Genomic DNA, 20,804 nt, shown 5'->3' with positions numbered 1-20,804 from the left:
AATAAAGAGGTGAGTGAAACATGCACCCTTGCTCAAAGGCCATATGAGAAATTACGTGTAAATAAAGCTGTTCTGGTGAAAATCAGGAAGTCTCAGGCTGGAGAGTGATGCAGCATGAGTGTATGGGGCTGGGGGAGACAGCTCAGTCCTTGCAGCACTTAGTACATATCTGGAGCTGGTCTGTCCCCAGCCTCTTCCTCACTGAGGAGCTATGGCTGTCCCTGGGAGTGCAGGGTTTAAATCAACCTTCTGCTTTTGGAAGCAGAGCCTCCGTGTCTCCATCCCACTGGGGCTCTCCCAGCTGCAGCTTCTTGGACCTCTGGCCAGCCTCTACCTGAACTCTTGATGTTGGCGGTGGTGTGTATGCGTGTGTATGTGTGTGTGTGTGTAGCGGGGGCAAGGAGGTCCCAGATCCTGTCTCTGGGAAATGAGGTGTCTTCTCTATAAGAAATGGGTGTTGCTTTAAGTTTTATAACATTAAAGTGTATCTTTTATTTTTTAAAAAAAGACCATAGTGGGGCTTGTTGTAGATGAGAACCAGTTTGCCTTTTGCAACTGTAGAGTCTAGTATTGGTTAGCAGGAGACAGGTTTGTGTCTTGTGATGTGTTTAGATGGTCTTGACTGATGAAGGGGTGAATAAAGTTAAGGAAACTCCACCTACATGGCTTCACCTATGCATAGATGTTTGAGAATGCAACAGTGTATACCAAGCTGTCAGGAATGGTTCTTTCAGGGGACTGGGTCCCTGGGGGCTATGCCCTGAGATAGTTTCCATTTTGTGTATTTTTGTATGGTTTGGGTCTCTTTTGACAATGAGCACAGAGCATCTTTGTTTCTTAGGAGTAACTGCAGAATACAATATAAGGCTGTGCATCCTTGAACTCTGTGCCATACTCCGTCTTGTAAGAATAGACAGATTGCCTACTCTTCAAAACCCCAGGAGAAAACCCAGCCTCGGGGTCAGGGACATTCCGTTCCCATCTCTCTCGCCTTCAGTAAGCACGGAGAAAAAGGAATAGTGACCCAACAACCCTACCTCAGAAAGGAGCAGGGATGTGCACATAGGCTCAGCATGCAGAGGAAACAGCAGTTGTGGGAAATACTGCCAAACAAAGCCGTTGTGGATGATGGAGAGTCACTGAGCATCACCATCAGTCTGCCTGCTCATGAGGGAGAAGGCACTTGGGGGAGGGGCAGTGGAGACCCTGGAGCTCAAGCTAGGTCTTACCCTGGTCTGAGGAGCCAGTCTGTCTGCAGAAAATAAGACAGGACTCTGTCTGGTCTGAAGGGTATAACCACTTCATTGCCATCCGTAAGGAAAATGGAACTGCGGTTTTGGGCAGAAGCTACTTGAGCAGACTGTGAAAGTCTTTCCAGCCCAGGTAACTAGGAGTCCCCTGGGAGTCCACTGGCCTACACAGAGCTTGGTCTTGCCCCTGCCCTGCCCATGCTAGGCACTCTCCCTGTAGCAGGCCGAGCCACTGCCTCACTTTGAGCCTTGTCCTCCACTCACCCATACAGAAGATAACGATGAAGCTGGCCAGAGTCACGGAGGAGCCACTGCTGACCATGCTGACCAGGAACCGGAAGAAGGGGTAGAGCAGCAGCGAGGCCCAGAACAGCCAGTTGAGCAGCGCCCAGGGCCGCCGTGGGGGGACCTTGGGAGTCTCTGGGAAGACTCCTGTCCTATAGTATTCCTCTTGAAAGGCATCCTGGGGGCAAAGGAGGGGACTGTCAAACATGATACTACACTCAATGGCAGGATCCTGTGGAGATCGCACTTTTGAAGAGCTCAGAGACCTATGGGGCCACTGACTCTGGCAGAACCTTGCAGGAAGTACTGTGCAGACAGCCGCCATGTCTTAGTGTGCTTGGCTGTCTCCTCCTATGAGTCCCACAGAGAAGCAGCTACCACTGTGTGCAGGAGGGAGGAGCCTAGGCCATACGTATCTGATTGCAGGTGCCCAGTCTGAGCCAGGCTGTAAAACAGGGTGGTGATGCCTCCCAAACCAGTAGTAGGAGAATGAGATGAAATGCTGCAATGAATCTGGTCCAAGGCCGATGCCCCAGTGAGTGGCCTACCCAGACCCAGCTTAGGACACACACTGCACTGTCATTTAGGTTTTCAACACACAAGTTCCTGGCCATTCCCTGTGGCAAGCCACCATCACCCATCCCTGTCTGCTGCCCCAGAGCTTCTTGGGGACTTGGCCTTCAAGGCTGCACAGGTGATGAAGGACTGTGGGGTTACAGGTGGTTGCACTTAGAAAGTGACAGACCACACTCAGGACTAATCCTTCCAGTGGTGTGTGCCTTTGGAGAGAGATCAGTGAACCCTAAGGTCCTGATGAGAAGGAGGAAACAGGTAGGGACCCCTGTAGAGCTGGAGCACAAATGGGCTCAAAGTGAGCCAAGATCTTGTGATCCTCATAAGGGCTCCATGCTGCTGATATTTTGAGATCAGAGAGGCAACGAACCTTTTGGAACAGAAGCATGTAAGACCATATACATTGCAAAAAAAGAGTTCCCAGGTCAGGAGCATTCTGCCTTAGGGCCACCAGTGGGAAAACAGATTGCTGCTGGACCATTACTTCCTTTTTGGTCCACCACACTCATAAAATAGCTTTATTCTTTCCTTAAAGCTCCTGTAAAAATACATACTGCTATGCACTTTGCCCTATTGCCAAGGATCACCAGTAAATGGATCCATGAAATCACACCAGATAGGAAAGGCTTGTTGCCATGCTCAGTCCCTAGTGGTCACATGGTACATCCACAGCTATGGCACAAAAGGGATGCACTCACCTTTTCCTGATAGAGCTTGTGGAGCCAGGCTGAGCACTGGTCATCATCATCTGGGATGTCTTCCATTGGAATCCTCCTGCAAAGGCAGAGGGTAGCTATTAGGGGAGGCCACACAAAACTACCAGCTGCATGTTCAGTGTTAACAGCAATGGCTATTCTGGGGTTTCAGGTAGGTGCCCTGAATGTTCACATGGGTAAAGTGACTGGGTGGATAGAAGCCACAAAGCGGCTGGCCTGGGCAAGATCAGGCAAGAGCCTGACTCAGTGACACAAAGACAGGGTTGATCCCACGTCTGATTCCACCTCCCACCTCATGGAAAGGGTCCAAAATCTGATGGCTGGAGAAGACTATGATACCTCAGATTCCACATGAGAATACATACTGAATCTATGCTATATGATTGAAAATACAGTAAATATTTAAATTTTAAAATTTATTGCACAAAAGATGATCCTCAAAAATATTTCCCCCTCCCTTCACATACACTTACATTTTTGCCACTTTCTGAAGAAGTGGTCTTGGAAGTCCTTTTTCCTGAGTATCTTTAGTTACATTATATTTTTCTTGATATGCTGAATCAATTGAAAACATTTACCTTTCATGATCATTTTGACTTTGAGGAACTGTCAAGTTGCATGGTGCTAGATGTGGGGAATGAGGTGGACAAGAATACACTAATGTGTTTACAAGCCTACTTTCCCATTTGATGGCACCCAGCAGCAGCATTCACTGATTTTATTTTAATCACACCTCAAAAATACTCAAAAAGGACTTTCAGAACTGCTTCAGAAAGTGGCAAGAAAAATGGGATAAGCATGTTTGAAGCAAGGGGGAGTATCTTGATTGATGGCAATATGTCTTTTATTGTAATAAATATTTTAACTTAAACATTCGCTGTATATTTTTATCACCCCTGGTGTGTAAAGGAGGTACTACCCTACTCATTTTTTTGGCCAAGCCACTACCTGGTAGTGGACAAGTATCTCCCATCAGATGATCTCTCCAGCCTCCTTCCTGGGCAGCACTGAGGCAGACTGCAGCAAAGGTTGGAGCAGCAAAGGATGTGGATGAAACCAGGGTGACTGCCCCAGGATCTTTGGCTCAAATAGAGACCCCTGGGGTGATGCTTTGCCCCCCACGTAACACAGACTGATTCAAAGGTGGTCTCATGGATGGTGCTGTCAGGGCCATGATGCTCTTCCATCTGCAAACAGCCCATCCTGAACACAGGAGGCATGACTTCCATGTGTCCTGGTGTCTGTCTTCCTCTCCTGTCTGTCTCTGTCTCTGTTCTCAGTCTACTGGCTCATGTGATTTCAAGGAATGTTCATTTAGATCTGCGTCTTTTTTCTGATTTCATAATTTTATTGATTATAAGTCAAATGAAATTACATATATTAATGTATACATCATGTTTTAAGGTACATATATGTTGTGGTAGCCAAGCATGGTGATGCACCCCTGTAATTCCAGCACACAGGTGGCTGAAGCAGGAGGATTGCCATGAGTTTGAGGCCAGCCCAGGCTACACAGTGAGTTCAAGGCCAGCCTGAACTACATAGCAAAACCCTGTCTCAAAAAACTAAAAATAAATAAATAAATAAATTGTGAATTGATTACTACAAATTCATTAACATATCCATCACATATTCACATACTCCCAACAATTTTTAATTTTTGCTGCTTAGAAACATTTTATAATAGTACAAATCAAAAAATACTCCTAAGGACCAGGGATGTAGCTCAGTGGCATCGCTGCCTGTGTCGCAGGCGCAAGGTCCTGAGTTTGATCCCTGGTACTGCAAAAATAAATTAATAAATATTTTTAAATACTCCTAAATAGGAAAAATATGCTCAGCATCTCACTCTCAGAAATAGAACAGTTAACACCATTCTAGATTCCTTGATATTCCTATATTAATGAAAAATTTTAAATTATCATTGCCACATGCCCTGTTTTGTACCCCGATGTTTCACTGAACAGAGTGTGTGGATCTTTTCACCTCAATAAACTCAATAGACCAGCTTTTCTCTGTGGAAAAGTCTGTGTCAGTCATTTTCCATGGGTCATTTAACTCCCTCACTGTGCCCAGAAATATCTTATGAAGAAGAGACACTTTTAGAATTTAGCCTCCACACAGTAGCCTTTTGAGAGAATAGATTTGTGGAATTTCATTTTACAACATTATAATGAGATACCATCATTAGATTAATAGCGTCCTTTTGCAGCAGTATTCTAAGTTTTTCATGTAATTAAAACTTACCTCTCAAGCTCCTCTAGAAATAGTTTTTCACTTTTTTTGTCCATATGTGTTTATTTGCATGAATATACTATTTATATCTTTGCTTTTTCTGATCTATCCCTGGTTTGCAAGTCACATACAAAAAAAGTTAGAAGCACCTGCAAACCATTTGAATGGAGGAAAATTAGGTGATTGTGCTCCTTTCTGTAACTTGATAGTATTACCCTTGATGTTTTAATACTTTGTATTGAGGTGAAGTATTTACAGAGGACTGTTTCAACCACCTTATATGGGTGACTGCAAGAAAAGCTGAGTGTGGAGTGGCATAAGTAATCCCCCTCTGAAGCTGAGAGCAAACTAGCTTTGGTGGGTACTTCGCTGTGTACCCATCCCCACAAATGCTCCAGAGTTGCAGTTACTGAAAAAAATTGTCTTGTGTGCACCACCAGGGTATACTGGCTACTGTGTGGGGCTCCTGCCAAGTATGGAACTCAGGGGAGAAAAGCCTGCTTCAGCCCAGGAGAAGGGTTCCTTTTCTCCTGGTCTGCCATACAGTTAAGTAATAAGGCAGTGTGTCAACAGTATTAACGATGGTACACACACAAACACATCTTTGAGGTGGATGTGGAAAAGCTAGAGTCATTTCCAGTAGGAAGCAATTTAAACAAGCTGTCAATCCATTAAAACATCCCTCAGGAAAGTCTACACCTGGTTTGACTTAATGAGCCCATCACCCTTGTCCTTTATTTACTGTGGACAGCATCTTTTAGTTCTCTTTCCCACTAATCTTGGTGACATTCTGGAGACTGTCAGACTCACTGTGTAAATTAATAAACCAGTGAAAAGAATTGGCTTGCCTAATATCTTTGGGAGATGTTTTCAATAGAATTGGGATTAGCCTAGAATATGAGACATAAATGAAGAACACAAAAGTGTTCTCCATTTGCTTCTAGACCCCCTTATAAATTATATATGCTATTATCTGTGTGTCTTTCATAGGGAAGACCCATCTTCTAAGGGGTCAATAAAATAATCACTTTACACTCAATCTCCAAATGACTGATTATAAAACATGATCTCTGATTATAAAAATGGTCTTCCCTTTGTCCAGCATGAGCTCTGTGTCAATGAGTTGGTAAGAGTGGAGTGTTCCCCAGATCATTTCTAAAGATAGGATGTGTTTCGAGTTTGTAATAAGCTCATTGCAAAACACACTGCAAGATGTTACCCAGATATATGTCTGCAGAAGGAGGTCTCCAGGTCATTTCTGATTTATTTACTTACAAATGAGCTCTCTCTTTTTGGAAAGAAAACTTACCTAACATAACAATCAGCATGATATTTCTTTCCATTTAGGACTCCCAGCAGCGTTGGGTTTTCATTATTTCTGAAATTGAGTGTACAGTCATATACAGCTGGAACTATAAAAATAAGACAAACACAAAGCAGTATATAGCTGGTGAACCCAATTCTGTTCTGTAGATACACATATTGGAAGACATAATCACATCACTAGTGGATCATCTATGATGATCAATTATAGATTTCTTCTCTGTGCATTTCTTTATTATTTAGATGTTCTACATTGAACATGTATCAGCTGTTGTAGTCAGAAGACCCCACTATAACCTAGTAATGGGAACCAGAGTAATTACTGAGGTCAGGTCAGTTTTAAAGAAGTATTACAATATTGGATCTAGATATATGACAAAAATGTGTAGCTCTCTAATATGCAGAGCCTATCATCGTCAACAAATGTTGATGTTTAAATAAATATAAATAACATCCAAAGGATATTATGTAAGGATGTGTCGAAGTTACAGAAATAAAACATTCTCTGGGAATTGATTTTCCCTAGAAAAACAAGACAGCTGCAAACCTGGGATAAGATACTGACTGTTAAGTCCTTAAGGAACTGAATTATAGCCCACTGAAACACAGCTGAGACAAGTATCCGTGATTTAAATGGTTCTACTCAACAGTGAGTTAACCTGTCTGTGCTCGAAGTTATGTCAAAAGTCACTGCTGCGGCCCAGGGCCTGGCTCGTACTCAAGAAGTGCTTATTGGGTCAGAGACTGGGAGACTGCACTTCAAACGAGTGAATGGAGCATAGAAATATACAGTGGAAACATGGCTTCTTGCTGGTGTGCAGGGCAGGCACAGGGAGCAGAAAAATCAGGAGTTTTGGAGTTAGGCAGAATGTGGATACAAAGGCTGCCTTTTCCCCAGTGCAGGAGGGACGTTGCTCAGGCAGTCCACTCAGCCCTCCAAGCCTGATCTCCTGAAGAGTGGGTTTCTGGGGCCTTCATCCCGCAGTGGCACTTACTAAAGGCCTCAGCACACTGTGCTCACTTATAACATGGGTCTGGCCTTTCAACGAGAGAGCTTTGTATGATGAAAGTAATAGAGGATGATAGAAAGGGTGGAAAGGCACTTGGTTCAGTTGGGAATATGAAAAACCAAGATTCAGTAATGATACAATCATCAATTTTCTTTAAGTTTCCTGGACCACACGTAGGGCTTTCAGGTCTCTTATCTTTGCCACTGGCAGAAGGTCCCCGCTGCTGGCCTGCAGGAGTGCCTGGGGGCAGGACACCAAGTGCCTGGGGGCAGGACACTCCCTAGCCTTGAGAGGTTGGACTGCCCTCCCTGCAGAGGTGCCAAGGTGGGCAGCATTGCAGATTATAACATCACAGAATACTTTGAGAGCACAAGCTGAGTCCTTGCCTCAGGCCTGGGGAAGTGTGGGGGTTCTTGACCTTTGTTCCATGAAGAAGAGTGAAGGGATGAGGACAAGGCTATGAGCTGGCAGCATGGCACCAGAGACCACGTCTGGGCCAGATTCCGGCCTTGCCCCCTCTCCTCACAGGATGGAGCTTGGCCTGTCCTCAACACACCTGGCATATGAAACCCCAGGAAAGCTGTCTAACCATGGCACTCTCCCAGAGGCTCTATCCAGGCTCAGGGGTTGAAGTTGGAGCCCACTTCAGAGCCCAGGAAACTGGGAGTGGAAGTTTGAGAGCAAGGGTGCATGAGAGGAAGGCTGTTTTAAACTACAAAAAGGAGGCAGAGAACCACGTGACAGGTGGCTAGAGACAAATTGTTGCTGCTGTTTTCTTGTAACCTACAGAGATATAGGGCTTCAAATTCACAGATCAGCGGCCACAAACAAGTCCAGTTCATCATTCGCAGGCAGCTAATGGCAACAGATAGGCAAGAAGTACCCCAAAATTCCAGAGGAGCTCCCTCAATATGCAGCCCTATGGCCAGACTGACCACAAGGGCCCTATGGCCCAGGGGCCTCCAGGGATCCAGTGAATAACACACAGCCCTGCAGTGCCCCTGTTGAGCAGCAGAGGGCAATGTTTGCTGGGGTGCATCAACAAGGTGTCCCGGCAGACATGCACCTGACCCAGTCTTGGGTTCTGGCTGGGTACCAATCTAGCAGCCACCCCTAGCTGCTGGGCAGGAAAACAGAAGAGTCTAAAGATCAGAAGGAGCAGGAAAGCAGAGGCACAGGGACAGTGATCATCCTTACCTACGCCTCTCAAGCACCTCACAGTGATGGCGAAGCCTTTGGTGCGTGGCAGCAGATGGTGCTTGAGGCTGGGCAACCCCTTGGCTTGGGCCACCTGCATGCTGATCTGGTGCTTCTTCTCTGTGAACCGTGTGCCCTCACAGTGGATCAGGAACTAGAAGGCACAGGGTGATAGTCACACAGGGTCCCTCGCGTGACTCAGATCACATACAATCCTGGTCACGGGGTCCCACAGTCACCCACACTTCTGGGCCACATACAACCCCAGGTCGCACACAATTCTGTGTTCACCCATAGTTACAGATGGTCCCACAGGAAGGAGGTGGTAGGGTGTGCCTCTCCAGGGCCCACATACAAGGTACTTCTCTGGGTAATCCCGGAGGTGCAGAAGGCTCTTAGCGACTGTCTGACGATCTTGTTCCCACTTGCGTGTGCAGAAGATCATTTCTGTGAAGTACCACATCCAGCCGATTATTGGGACATAAGCCAGCTCCTTCTTGGCTAGGACTTTGGAATTCTGAAAGAGGAAGTAGCCCAGGTGTTCAAGAAAGAGACAAGAGGGTCACTTCCTGTGTGTTGGTGATCTTAGTGGAAAAGAGTGAATGGTCACACCAAAGGTTGAGGGATCATTCAGAACACAGGTCCTCCCACCATACCAACTGGAGGTCAAGGCTTTGCTCATTGCTCAGCACCAGCAGGTGTCTGCAAAAGTAGCCCCTCCCAGCCAAGGGTACGAGAGGGTCTTAAGGATACTTCCACAGTCCTCAAGGCCCTTCTAGATAATTGTCACCTTTTGTGGTCACTAAGCTCGTCACGCAGGTGTGCAACTCTAATTTGGGCAACTCCATGGGTCTCATCCCTCTCTCAGAAAAGCTTGAAAAACCCCACAGGAAAGGCAGACAGATGCTCATTTGATAGACTGGAAAGTAGAGCCCAGTGGGATTCTCAGGGTCATATGCACTCTCTACCCATCCCTCGCTCGCTCTTCTCTGAGGCCTGAGTAGTGCTTGAGACCTTCCTGGGGCTGGCACAAGGCATGAGCGCCCAGCTCACCCACAGGCTGGACTCGCCAGTGGACTCGCAGCCAGGTCCTGAGCCCTAGGGGCTGCTGGGCGGGCCCCCCACACCAGCTTCTGCCCAGTTGGGAATACCAGGGTTGTAGCTGGGTGGAAGGTGCAGGGGAGCCCCCTAAACAGCTTTTCATCTAGTGGAACTGGCTTCTGTATTTTCACCCTTCACTTTGGAATTGGCCATGGTGCTTCTTGACCAATGGGATAGGTAATTAAGTTGTTGATGTAGGCAACTTGAGCTGTTCTGTGGCAAGTGTCTGGCTATGGCCCTAACCCTAGGACGCCAGGGTGAGAAGAGTCAATGCTTTCACACACCCCTTTCCTCTCCTCCACCCTCACGGCCTTGTGTGATCATTAATCCTATGTGTCAGCTTCATTGGATTAATGCCAATGGATTAGTGGAGCACACTCCTGGGTGTGTCTAGGTGGGTCTGGGATGCCTGAGCTTGGTTCCTATGTCGGGTCCCTTTCCTCTTTCTCCTTGGGACTGTTTCCCTGCTCTGTTTCCTGGCCACCAGGAACTAACAAGCATCCTTGCTCTGCCACGCCCTTCCACCGTGTTCCTCCTGCCTTGGACTCAGCTAACCATAGACTGAGTCTCCTGAAACCATGAATTAAATTGAACCTCTCCTCCTTTAAGCTGTGGGGGTCAGGTGTTGTATATGAGGGAAGCAAAAGCTGGCTAAAGCACAGGGCCTTGTGCCCAGCCTTGGGGAGCCCTCCACTCCCTGCTCCCTTTCTTTTATGGCAACCTCACAGTTGCAACTCAGCAAGGTGACCATAATCCGTGTCCCTTCCCCCACTGTTCAAAGTAGAGAAAAACAGTAAATAGCTACTTTCTTCCTTGTTTGAAAAAACAAAGTTCTTCTCTCAAGGGGAAGAAAGAGCACAAACATCTTTCAGGTTTAGTGACCCCATTTTGGTGGGTTTTGTTTTTGTTTTTGACATAAATCTTACATGCAAATTCTTGGGAGAAGTAGGCATACAAGCTGAAGCCCAGCAGAAGAATCCCAGTGGGGGAGCAAAGTGGCTCCCCTAGGCTGGGCATGAGGCCAACATAATTCTAAACTGACAGGAACAGTACCCTCATTTTACAGATGATCGAACTGAGGCTCAGAAACTTGAAGAACCACATACCGCATGGCTCGCAGCTGGAGAAGCTGAAAACTTTAACCAGTTATCTGTCTGAGGCACTGCAATAGTGACCCTGGAGTCTTTGAGCAGGCAAATTAGACGAAATAAATTTTTCACTGGTGAACTAGCTTATTTTCCTGGTTTGAAAATATTTTGTAAAACTATGTAGACTTGTATTCATTCCAAAAATCACTTGTGGTGCTCTGGAGTTAAAAGACCATTTGGGGAAGGGGGTGTCACACTCTCCAAAGTGACAGCCCCTGGGCTGAGCAGGAGTCTGCTCTCATATAGCTGGTCGCAGCTGTCTGAGGGAACAAGCACCCATAAGTATGCTTCCTGTGTATTTCTTAGTTGTGTTTCTGCCCCACAAAACTAAGCAGGTCTTAAGGATTGGCCTCTGATGACCACTGAGGAAGAGAAAGGGCAGTTCTAACTGTGGTGTGGATTCTTGGTATAGAAACCAAAGGAAGTGACTGAGTCTGTATTGCTACACCTGCGCTACACTGCCTGGTGTAAGTGCAGTTTCACCGGCATGTGGCCACTGTCATGCACTTCTGTGACTCCACCTAGGGACTGAATGGTTCTGATGGAGACGATGTTGCCACAAAACCCAAAGTATTTGTTTTTCTGGCCTATTACAGATAAAGTTTATCAACTCTTAATTTACAGCCATTAAAATACTTAATGGCTTAGGAAATGCTTATCGTATTCAGATCTGGAGCCAAAGCTGAGTCTATAGCATAAATATGACTATATGAAAAGAAAAACAGTAAAGCAGAGAAAAATAATAGCAATTGTTCTTGGGTGGTCAGGTTATAAGAGCTTTTTATCATATTAGAAAAGCTGCCTTTTATTAGAAAAGTAATTAAGTGATTAATATCAGCAAGTTTTCATCATTTGCCTTGGGAACATGAGTGAACTTCTGGATCAAAAATGGTCTCCCTATCTCTGATGATGAAAAGAAACAGGAGAAATTGTTTTATATTGAAGTTCATCTTTCAGTCTTTAAATTCTGGACATTCTAGCTTTCAAACGGTCATTCAGGAAGGTTCATTAGTTGGGCCACCATTTGAACCATCATTTGGGTTCACCCATGGCCATTTGTTTCTACTAAATACATAAAATGAGGCATTTTAAGTGGAACTTTGAAATCAGGTACAATATTTTTTAAAAATTAGCAGGCTAAAATGTCCATACTTACCCTTTAGTGTTTTTCCTAACTACAAGCTGGAGGCAAGTGGCAAATGTTTAGGTCTGATGGACACTGGCCTCACTGTGAGGCCTGACCACTACAGGGGATCAGCAGGTCAGCCGGCAGCCCAGCCTCTGTTTCTACTTTCAGCTCGAGATCCTTAGCCTCAGACTGCCCTGTCTGTACAAAGTTATTAGGCTAGGCACCACGCAGCCACTGGGACCCCAGGTGGACAGGGTGATCCATGCCCTGAGGTGCTTGGAGTCTAATGGACCAAGAAAGCAAAAGCTGAAGATTTCTGTTACTCACTGCCCCTACCCCTGGGGAACTGATCTTGAGGGGACGCTCTGTCCTGCAAGCGAGATGCACACAGATATAAGAAGACCTGGAGGAGCTAGCAGTGGTGGCGAACCTTTGGCATGTTTGCCGCAGTGGGCTGTTTGTGTCATTGAAGGCTCTAAAAGGTTCGCCATTGCTGAAGAGTGTCTCTGAAGTCTTAAGGGCCTAGTCAGAGCAAAACGCAGCAGATGATAGTGGAGCTCAAGATAATGAACCAGGTGTGCACGTGCCTGTGTGTGTGTGTGTGTACCTATGTGCATCAAAAGGTGAGGCTCCTTTTGGAGGAGCTAGGGCAGCTGAATGTGGCCCAGCCTTGCTTACAACACATTCTCTCCTCAGACTCTCTGTCCTCTGATGCTCAGAGGAAAATGCTGTGGACTGTGTGCTACCAGAAAAGATCTCAAGAAAGCCCCCAAATAAAATGAACTCGGTTCCACAATCAGTCACAGTCACAGGGGAAATGCACAAACCAAACATAAAACAGAAGTACTCTCTAAGAATTCATCTCTCTGGGGCTGAAAGTAACCACATACCATTTATCAAAGTCTGGTCAAATGCAGAGCTCTGTGGCTCTGACATCTTCCCAAGCAGCCGACTCCATTCCCTCACCAAGCCTCACTCCATCCTTCATCGGGCTGGTAAACAGATGTGCAGAGGGGAAACGAGGAACTTTTGGGGACCCACAAGGAGGCTGAGGCCAGCAGGATATTTATCACCCTGACTCTGCTGTGGAGATGTGGAAATCAGAACGAGAGAGGCAGCGAGGAGCTCCCTCACACTCCCACACCCATCTTTCTGAATGGCTGGCCCAGGTCCTTCCTGGAGAGGCCCCAGCCCTGAGCCGACGGGAGCACAGGCAGAAGGCTACAGGGTGGGTAGGGAATAAAGCTTCCCAAGGGCAAAAATAACCAGAGCTGTTGCACTGTCCATGGGCCAAAAAGACTACAGGGATTTGCTGAAGTTGCAGGAGCTCAGGGGAGGGACTGCTCGTTCCCTGCAGAGTTCTCCCAGGGCAGAGGACATGGCAGGAGCAGTCCGCTGAGGGCCAGGAAGTGCCCCCAACCCTCGGGCTGGTATTGCTTCAAGCCAGCCTGGTCAGGGAGGAATGACTATGACTTGCTGAAGACACTGCCCTCAGTTTCTGTGCAATGAAGGAGATCCTGACAAGAGGAAACACTGCTACATCTAACTCCATCTCCAGGCCTGTGCTCACCATAAGCCCAGTGTGCTGCTGTACTTCTCCTTGGCCAGGGATTCCTGGGTGACCTTGTCAGTCACCATTCTCTCAGATTCCTTATCTTTGCCATCCTGGATCCTAGAACACCTGGCCCAAAGAGTGAGCAGTTAGGGCAAAAAGTAGGATTCTTGTTCAGTCCCACTGTCACCAAGGGCTTGTGGAGATCTGCACTCAAAAGAGCTGATTAACTCTGCCTGGATGTTGCAGTGCTTTGTGCTGTGTGAAGATGGTGAGGATTTCAGCTGCTTGGGGGTGCAGTGCAGAACTGCTGGACTGTGCCCAGGGAGCACAATAGGTTCTTCCTTTCTTCCTTGACTGCATCCTGCTTCTCATAACAAGAAAGGAGGTGTTGAGGCCAAGAGGACACCCACTTTGTGCGCCCACTTTGTGCTAGGCCCTTGAACCTAGGCATTTCTCTTATATTATTCCACCAAAGCATTATGACTCCATGAAATGGGAATTGTTAACTGAGGCTCAGCAAAGTCAGAAAACCTCCCCATGGTCAGACAGTTGGTAAATGCAGGAGCCCAGTCAAACCGCTGTTTTGTTTCCCATGCTTTTTACCCTTGCTCCCCTCACTGAGAACCATTCTGCAGTATATAGAGAAAAAAGAAAACAATTGTTCTTGGTGCTGAGCACAGACTACATGGAGTCCTTTCAAAGGATCCCTTTTTGCCCAGTTTTAGATGTTCAAGGAAAAAACAGAAAACCTACAATTTGGGGGAACGTTATAACCGATGGGTTTATACCTCAGAACATCTGTGTAGCCTTTCCAAATGCATTTGTGTTGACACTTCCTGTGGGAAAATCTTGGTTAGAAAAGTGATCCCTTTATAATAGAACTTTTTAAAAAGTTGGTTTTCAAATACATGTAAAATTCAATAGGAAAAACAAAATTATTTAATGACGGTGATTAAAAGTGTCCTGAAGGCAGAACACCAATAGCTTAGGTCTGGTTTCAGTGACTTTCTGGGTTCTAAGACATCAGTGTGTTGTCTTACACAGCTCATTCCCCTGTCTGGCCGAAACAGCAGCATTGACACTCAGACGTTGCCGCCCCACAGTGACCTGGACACCCAGGACAGGTGGCCAATGGAATGAGTATCTGTGGGAGACAATGCCTTTGGTCCCCATGAGGAGGCACTGAAGGACGCACCCAGGACACACTCTGATCACACCTGGGGGACGTAGGACACAGTCTCGATGAATGAAGGGACCATTTATGACCTTCCTCCTGGCACCGGTCGTGGTGGCTTCCACCCTCTATCCCTAACTGTATAATTACCTAGAACAGTGGAAGAAAATGCATGGCATGCGTGCCACAGTGGGCTGTTTGTATTACTGAAATCTCTAGAAGGTTCACCAGCACCGACCTAGAATGCTTGTCTCCTCCTAAAATCATACCTACTCTCCAAGGCTTTACCTCAGTGCCACTACCCTCTGGAGGGCTTTGCAGCCTAGGGAGCTGGTAAACACTAAAATATTAGAGGAGTTGTTAAAATATTGGCATTCCTCCCCATAGGCTGGTAAACACAGCTTCCTAGACTCCAAACCATCCTTCTCTACCCGTCTAATTCCCACTTTTTCTCCCTTGGGCTTTCCCCAGCACACAAAGTGTCAACACCCACAGCCCATGGAGTCTCAGTGCACTGGTCTATGAGGAAGTAGGTTGGCACCACCCCTGCCTACCCGCACCTTCTGCCCCCAGTGGAGATGGTCCACCTTTGTTCGGGGTTCTTAGAGCCCCAGCCTTGTAAGTCGGGGTGCATGCTTGTCCCTGCTGGACCACTCCTCATGTACTGCAGGGTCCTTTGGGGGCAAAGACTGTGTCTCTCTTCCTGCACCTACAGAAAACACACAATAAACAGTCCTTGGGTGCACATGGTGACAAATTATCAATAGTAATCATTACCAGGAATCCTTAAATTAAAAAGGCCAGGCATAGCTCTTGGAAGAACATGGATCCTTTCTGTGCAGGAAAAATAATTCTGATCTCCTATCTCTGCTGTTCTCCCCATGAAGAAATGCCAACAGTTCAACATGTGTCCAGGCCAAGCTGAACTACATTATATCCCTGGATAATGCTTAGTAAGTGGAGAAAATGAAGGTCTCAGACTAAACATCCTCTGAGAAGGCCCTAGAGTCTTGGCTTTGCCTCCCCGAGTAAGGGCTTGCCTCTCTGGCCCCCTCTAACACATGAAACAGATAGAGGTGATGGGCATCCTGTCTAAGCTGTGGCTTTGGTCTTGAGTGCTCCACTGTCATGGCAACCCCTGGGGGAAGTGGCTGCCATGTCCAGGGGACCCTGTGACTCAGCCCACGTGGGCAAGATAGAGGCCTGCAGCAACCTGAGGTTGAGCTTGGAGGCAGGGTGTGTACACATCCTGTTTCCCCTGGTGGGCAGTGACTCAGCCTCATAGGTGATTCTTGCTGAGGACCCTCTAAGTTGCACCTGGATTCCTGACGATGGAGTTGAGGTAACTGTCTGCATGTTATGGTTCCGAACTCCTCAGTCTGAGGTTCATCACACAGCCATTGACAGCTTGGACATACAGCTTCAAGAGTCTACAGAAAATACCCCAGATGGCATCGAATTCATCTCTAAGCCACAAGCCACCCAACCAAGGAACACTGATAACAGTAATAGTACCCTTCCTGGAGCATAAACCTGTATGGCCCAGAGACTGCACAAGCTTCACCTTCTCATACGAAGCATACTGAAGCAAAAAGACAAGCAAAGGGGTTCTGAGGCCTCAGAAACCTTGACTCCTTGCCTGCATGTCCCAATTCATTTGGCACTGTGGTAGCACATACCCTTAGCTGTCCCTGAGCCCCCCTTGTCTCTGGGAAGGATTTCGTATGTGTTAGAGATCCAAAGCCAAGCCTTTGGAGTCCTGGCCCTGGCTGTGGGCCAGCCCAAGCCTCCAAGGTGGGCTGGAAGCTGACCATTGGCCATTCACACAATGAGGGCTTGGAATCTTTAAAAGCTTGAAAGCCTCTTTTCAAATAGAATCTCATCACTCTTCCCTCAAAACCAACCTAATAACCCCTGTTCAAGCACTTCTGCAAATTTCACTTACTTCCATTTAAACTCATTTTCCCCCCCTTAGGATGTTACAAGTGAAAATGGAAAAAAAAAAATGCTAATCAGGAAACTTCTGGTTTTTTCTCCCTCTTCTTCTGTAAAACGCAATCTCTTAAGAGTCCAGAAGGATCTTGGTATCATATGTTATTAAAGAAAAAGTGGAGATGAATAAGGTTTCTTTTTGAAGGTCACTGAAGACAAAAGACATTGCTGCTCAGCTGATATAACAAGATGCTATTCTCATCTTTTCTAAGGTAGTGGGAGGCTTGGGTCATTCAGGAAAGAGGTTGCATCATCTCATCTGGTGTCATCTATTCTATGGGGGCCACAGGTCCTCTGTGAGGTGGCAAAGCCCATACTCCAGGTAGGGAGGACACTCCTGGGAGGACAAAGCCTAGTAGCTTTCACCTGCACGTGAAAAAGTCCTGTCTTGCTCCCTTTCCTCCTCTGCCTCCTCCAACTTGGCTCCCTCATCCTCTCTACCAGCACCCACCCTCTGACAGCATTTTGCTTCTCTAATATCTATATAGCAATGTTCCTGGCCATTTCTCTGGTAATTGAAGGAAACAGAAAGCATTCACCTCCTCTTGGCTCTCCCTCTTTCTCAGGGAAACACTTTGGTGAGAATCCAGAAAAGCTGAGGGCCCTGCTGAGTGGGGATCTCAAGTTCTGGGAAAATAAGCGGCATTCTTTGGGATGGGCTAAGGTTCTGAGTCCCACAAACGTCATCTTGAAGTGGAGTTTCCCAAACTCCTTAATCCTCAACAGGGTCAGTAACCAAGATGGCAATATTCACACACAGCGCTTGTTTGGGTTATAGTGGTATTATGTGAAATCCTCTAAATTGAGTGTCCATTTAAGTTACTGAGCGTTAGGATGGAAAGTCCCAGTGCTTCAGGAAGGAGGGCACTCTGGTGAACCCCGAATACATCCACACCAGACCTCATGATGGATGTAAAGTCACCGTGGGCTGTGATAGCTCTGGGAAGAAAAAAACACCCTAAATGGGAGTAGGATAGAAGCTCCAAGATAGCTGCTCCTTCTCTGGCTCTGGATCCCCTCTGTAGCCCTGAAGCTCCCACCTCTGAAGCTCCGAGTCCCTTCTCTGGTTCTGGGTTCCTCTCTGCCTCCCCTCTCAGGGCTGGAGTTTCCTCTCAGCTCTGAGTTCCCTCTCATGTGTCACTTCTTCATGCAATGGCAGGGGTTCACCTTTTCTCTTACCTGTGTCTGCCTCCCCCTGAGCAGGGCCTCTGGAACATCCACATGCTTCCTCCGTCTTCTGTTTTTGCTCCACCTGTCCCTAATGCAACTCCCACCTCAGAGCCAGCCCTGTGCACACCTCAAGCCAGGAGGGAGCCAGAAGGCCAGTACCCCTGCAGTTAGCCTGTCATTTCTTGCCTGTGGCAGGTCTGGAGCTTCAGGCCCCAGCTTTATTTCTCAACTCTACCTGAGTGTGTGGAAGAGTGAAACTTTGAAATCATACTCACTAGCTGCTGTCCCAGGGTAAATCACTTCCCAGTGGAGGTTCTTTTCTTTATAAAGTGTGAATGGTAATGTATAAGGATTAGAAATGACACAGTCAGAGGCGGGCCATCCATGTGCACAGGAGCTCACTGCTGCAAAGGGCAGAGAAGGGGTCTGAAGGTGCCTTAGAGCCCAGCTGGCCCACTGGCCACAGGGACTCCTGCCTTGCTACTATACGGGTCTGCATGCCTGAGCAGGAATGCCACAAAAGCCACCCAGAAAACCAGGGGCCACTAGCTGCCAGTGCACTGCACCCTGAGCACAGGGTCCCAGAGACAGCAGTACGTCATTAGGTGAGTTCTGCAACAGCTCTATTTCAGCATGCAGGAAACTGTGTGTCTTCCCCAGAACAGAAGAGGGCCCTGTAACTAATAATCAGTGGGATCAGTGACAATGACATTTTAAAGGGCAGTCTTGACTTGGAGAGAACACAAACTAGAAAATTGTAAGGAAGACCTCTGTCTGAGAGGTTCTCCCTTATCAGTGATCAACTATATTCTGGAAATGTGGACTAGAAAACCGCAGAAATAAGTAACTCATAGATATTTAATAACTTGCATTACAGTATATCTTTAAATTTTTCTTATTATTAGTTATTATTAATTATTTCATATGCCTATTTATAGATTAGACTTTATCATGGGTATGGATATATAGAAAAAACAAGACTATAGGGTTGAGAATTATCTGTGGTTTCAAGCATCCTCAGAATGTCTTACTCACCCCAAGGATAAAGGGAAAGCACTCTGTTAGAATTTTTGATTTTGTTTTGAAAATATTTTGGACATACATGCACATAGAGATTTAAAAAAAAAACACTGGAATTTTAAATAGGAAAACAAAGGAGACCCTGCTGGCAAAAGGCTCTTTTTACCTGCCTGGAAAAATGAGACCACTGAATTCTCTAGTCCCTCTGTCCCATCTGTCCTCTGTGATATCAATCTTCCATATCCTAAATACCATGATTCCATCTTCAAAGGCTACCATGAGCAGCTGTGATGTGAGTAGCTCTCTTGTCTGCCTGGAGGGAACTATTTCCAGTTTCCTAATCTCCAAGTTGTGATGCAAACTGCCAGGGCCTTTACTGCCTTGAGCCAATCCATGCTGTGGCTTCCCCAGCAATCACTGAGTGCCCTTGATGACTTTGACTCACTTATGTGGTTCAGGTTCAACCATGATATGCCTTGGTGTGTTAAAAATGGCAAAGGTCAACTGAAGAGACCCAGTTCCAATGCATGCAAGCTATGGGCAAAAAGTCAAACTAATTGGGGAAAAACAGAATTTAATATTAATTCTAAATTCAGCAATTCAAACTTTCTTACTTAGGATTTAATGTTTTTTAAGCCTATATCAATAAAAATTAGCAATTAACTTTTTCTAAGCCTATAGCAATTAAAATTCGTGGTGAATTGTGCCTGCTAGCCAAGCAAGCAGTAAAATAATTAAGAATACGAACTGAAGTCAGACTAGTTTAAAACCAATCACAGCTCTGTAACACTGAGCAGAAATTAAAACTCTCTATAACTTAGTGTTTTAAAGGGGGGAGGTAGTTTATCATCTAGTTACTCACAAATGTTTGTGTAAGGGCTAAATAAACTAACTGTATATAATGTAAAATACATGGCAGTAGTAATAGTTGAATTGCTATTGTTTCTAAGATGTTGAACCTGATCCTTAGCAAGAATGAAAAGCAGCTTTTGAAGAACATTTCATCTTGGAAAAAAAAAACAAACAAAAAACTCTGCAGATTCTTCTGAAAATTCTGAATGACCAAGAGGAAAAAAGGCAAGTTATAGTACTGACCCACAGAAATGAGTAAGGTACCTGACCATGCCTGCCACTTACCCCTAAGATTCCGAGGCGCTCTGACAGGCTCCAGCCACAGAGAAAGTCGATTTCAAATTTGTGGTTCAAAATTACGATGGCATTTTCCTTTCCATACTTAGGGTAGACGTGTGGGTCTGTATAGATGGTGCACTCTGTGCCTGACCACCACTCCAGCAGCATCACCAGCTCTGAAACAAACCACAGCGACAAGCAGATAGATGTTTATTTCACCAGCCTATGATCTCAGGGCAGTTCTTTGGGCCATGCTGGGGGAGAGAGCAGCTTTTAGGGTAACATTCTGGGTTATTTTAGCTCAAACTCCAATCCTTGAAAGGGTGTAGAGGCTAAAGGAACAGTGAAAAAGATTCCAAGGGATGAAGAGGAAGCTTTGAGACAGCCAGTGACTAACATTCCTTGATTTAATACCTGGCAAGAAAATAAATTGGAAAGTCTAAAGACATCAAGCATCTGTGCCCTTGGGTTGACAGAGCTTGGAAAGGAGTATGAGGTGATGTAGATAACTCTTACTGCCCTGGAAAATGACTAATTGCAATAATTATAAACTCCATCACAGAATACTAAGTACCCACTTTTTCTTCCCCTTGATGACATCAGAGGGCGCCAGTACTAATGGAGGACCGTGGTGTGTGGTAGCAAAAGTTCCAGCATCGCAAGGTCATGGGTCCATCAGTCATCATTCTGAAGGCTCCAATAAAACTATTAGCACATTCTCTTAAGAAGCTTGAGAAGAGGGGATAAAGACCCTTCCAGTTTATTCTTCAGTGACTCCTCTAGTCTGCTTGGCCA

The 20,804-nt window shown here is 46.1% G+C and overlaps 1 protein-coding gene across 2 annotated transcripts in view; it reads right to left on the bottom strand.

Moving 5' to 3' along the window:
- Agpat4 (1-acylglycerol-3-phosphate O-acyltransferase 4) overlaps positions 1 to 20,804 on the bottom strand; it is a 115,100-nt gene that overhangs the window by 4,681 nt on the left and 89,615 nt on the right. For both annotated transcript variants that reach the window (XM_010631037.3, XM_010631036.2), the window contains exons 3-8: positions 20,016 to 20,185; positions 8,945 to 9,106; positions 8,590 to 8,743; positions 6,369 to 6,471; positions 2,807 to 2,882; positions 1,515 to 1,713 (exon numbers count right to left, since the gene is read on the bottom strand). In XM_010631037.3, the coding sequence (XP_010629339.1) occupies positions 1,515 to 1,713; positions 2,807 to 2,882; positions 6,369 to 6,471; positions 8,590 to 8,743; positions 8,945 to 9,106; positions 20,016 to 20,185 (864 nt within the window). The remainder of the gene's footprint in view (positions 1 to 1,514; positions 1,714 to 2,806; positions 2,883 to 6,368; positions 6,472 to 8,589; positions 8,744 to 8,944; positions 9,107 to 20,015; positions 20,186 to 20,804) is intronic.

Source organism: Fukomys damarensis, unplaced genomic scaffold (assembly GCF_012274545.1).
Source record: "Fukomys damarensis isolate Sample0158 unplaced genomic scaffold, DMR_v1.0_HiC HiC_scaffold_14, whole genome shotgun sequence".
NCBI classification, from domain to species: Eukaryota; Metazoa; Chordata; class Mammalia; order Rodentia; family Bathyergidae; genus Fukomys; species Fukomys damarensis.
Note: the sequence above shows the minus strand (reverse complement) of the source record. Positions and strands in the feature narration are given on the sequence as shown.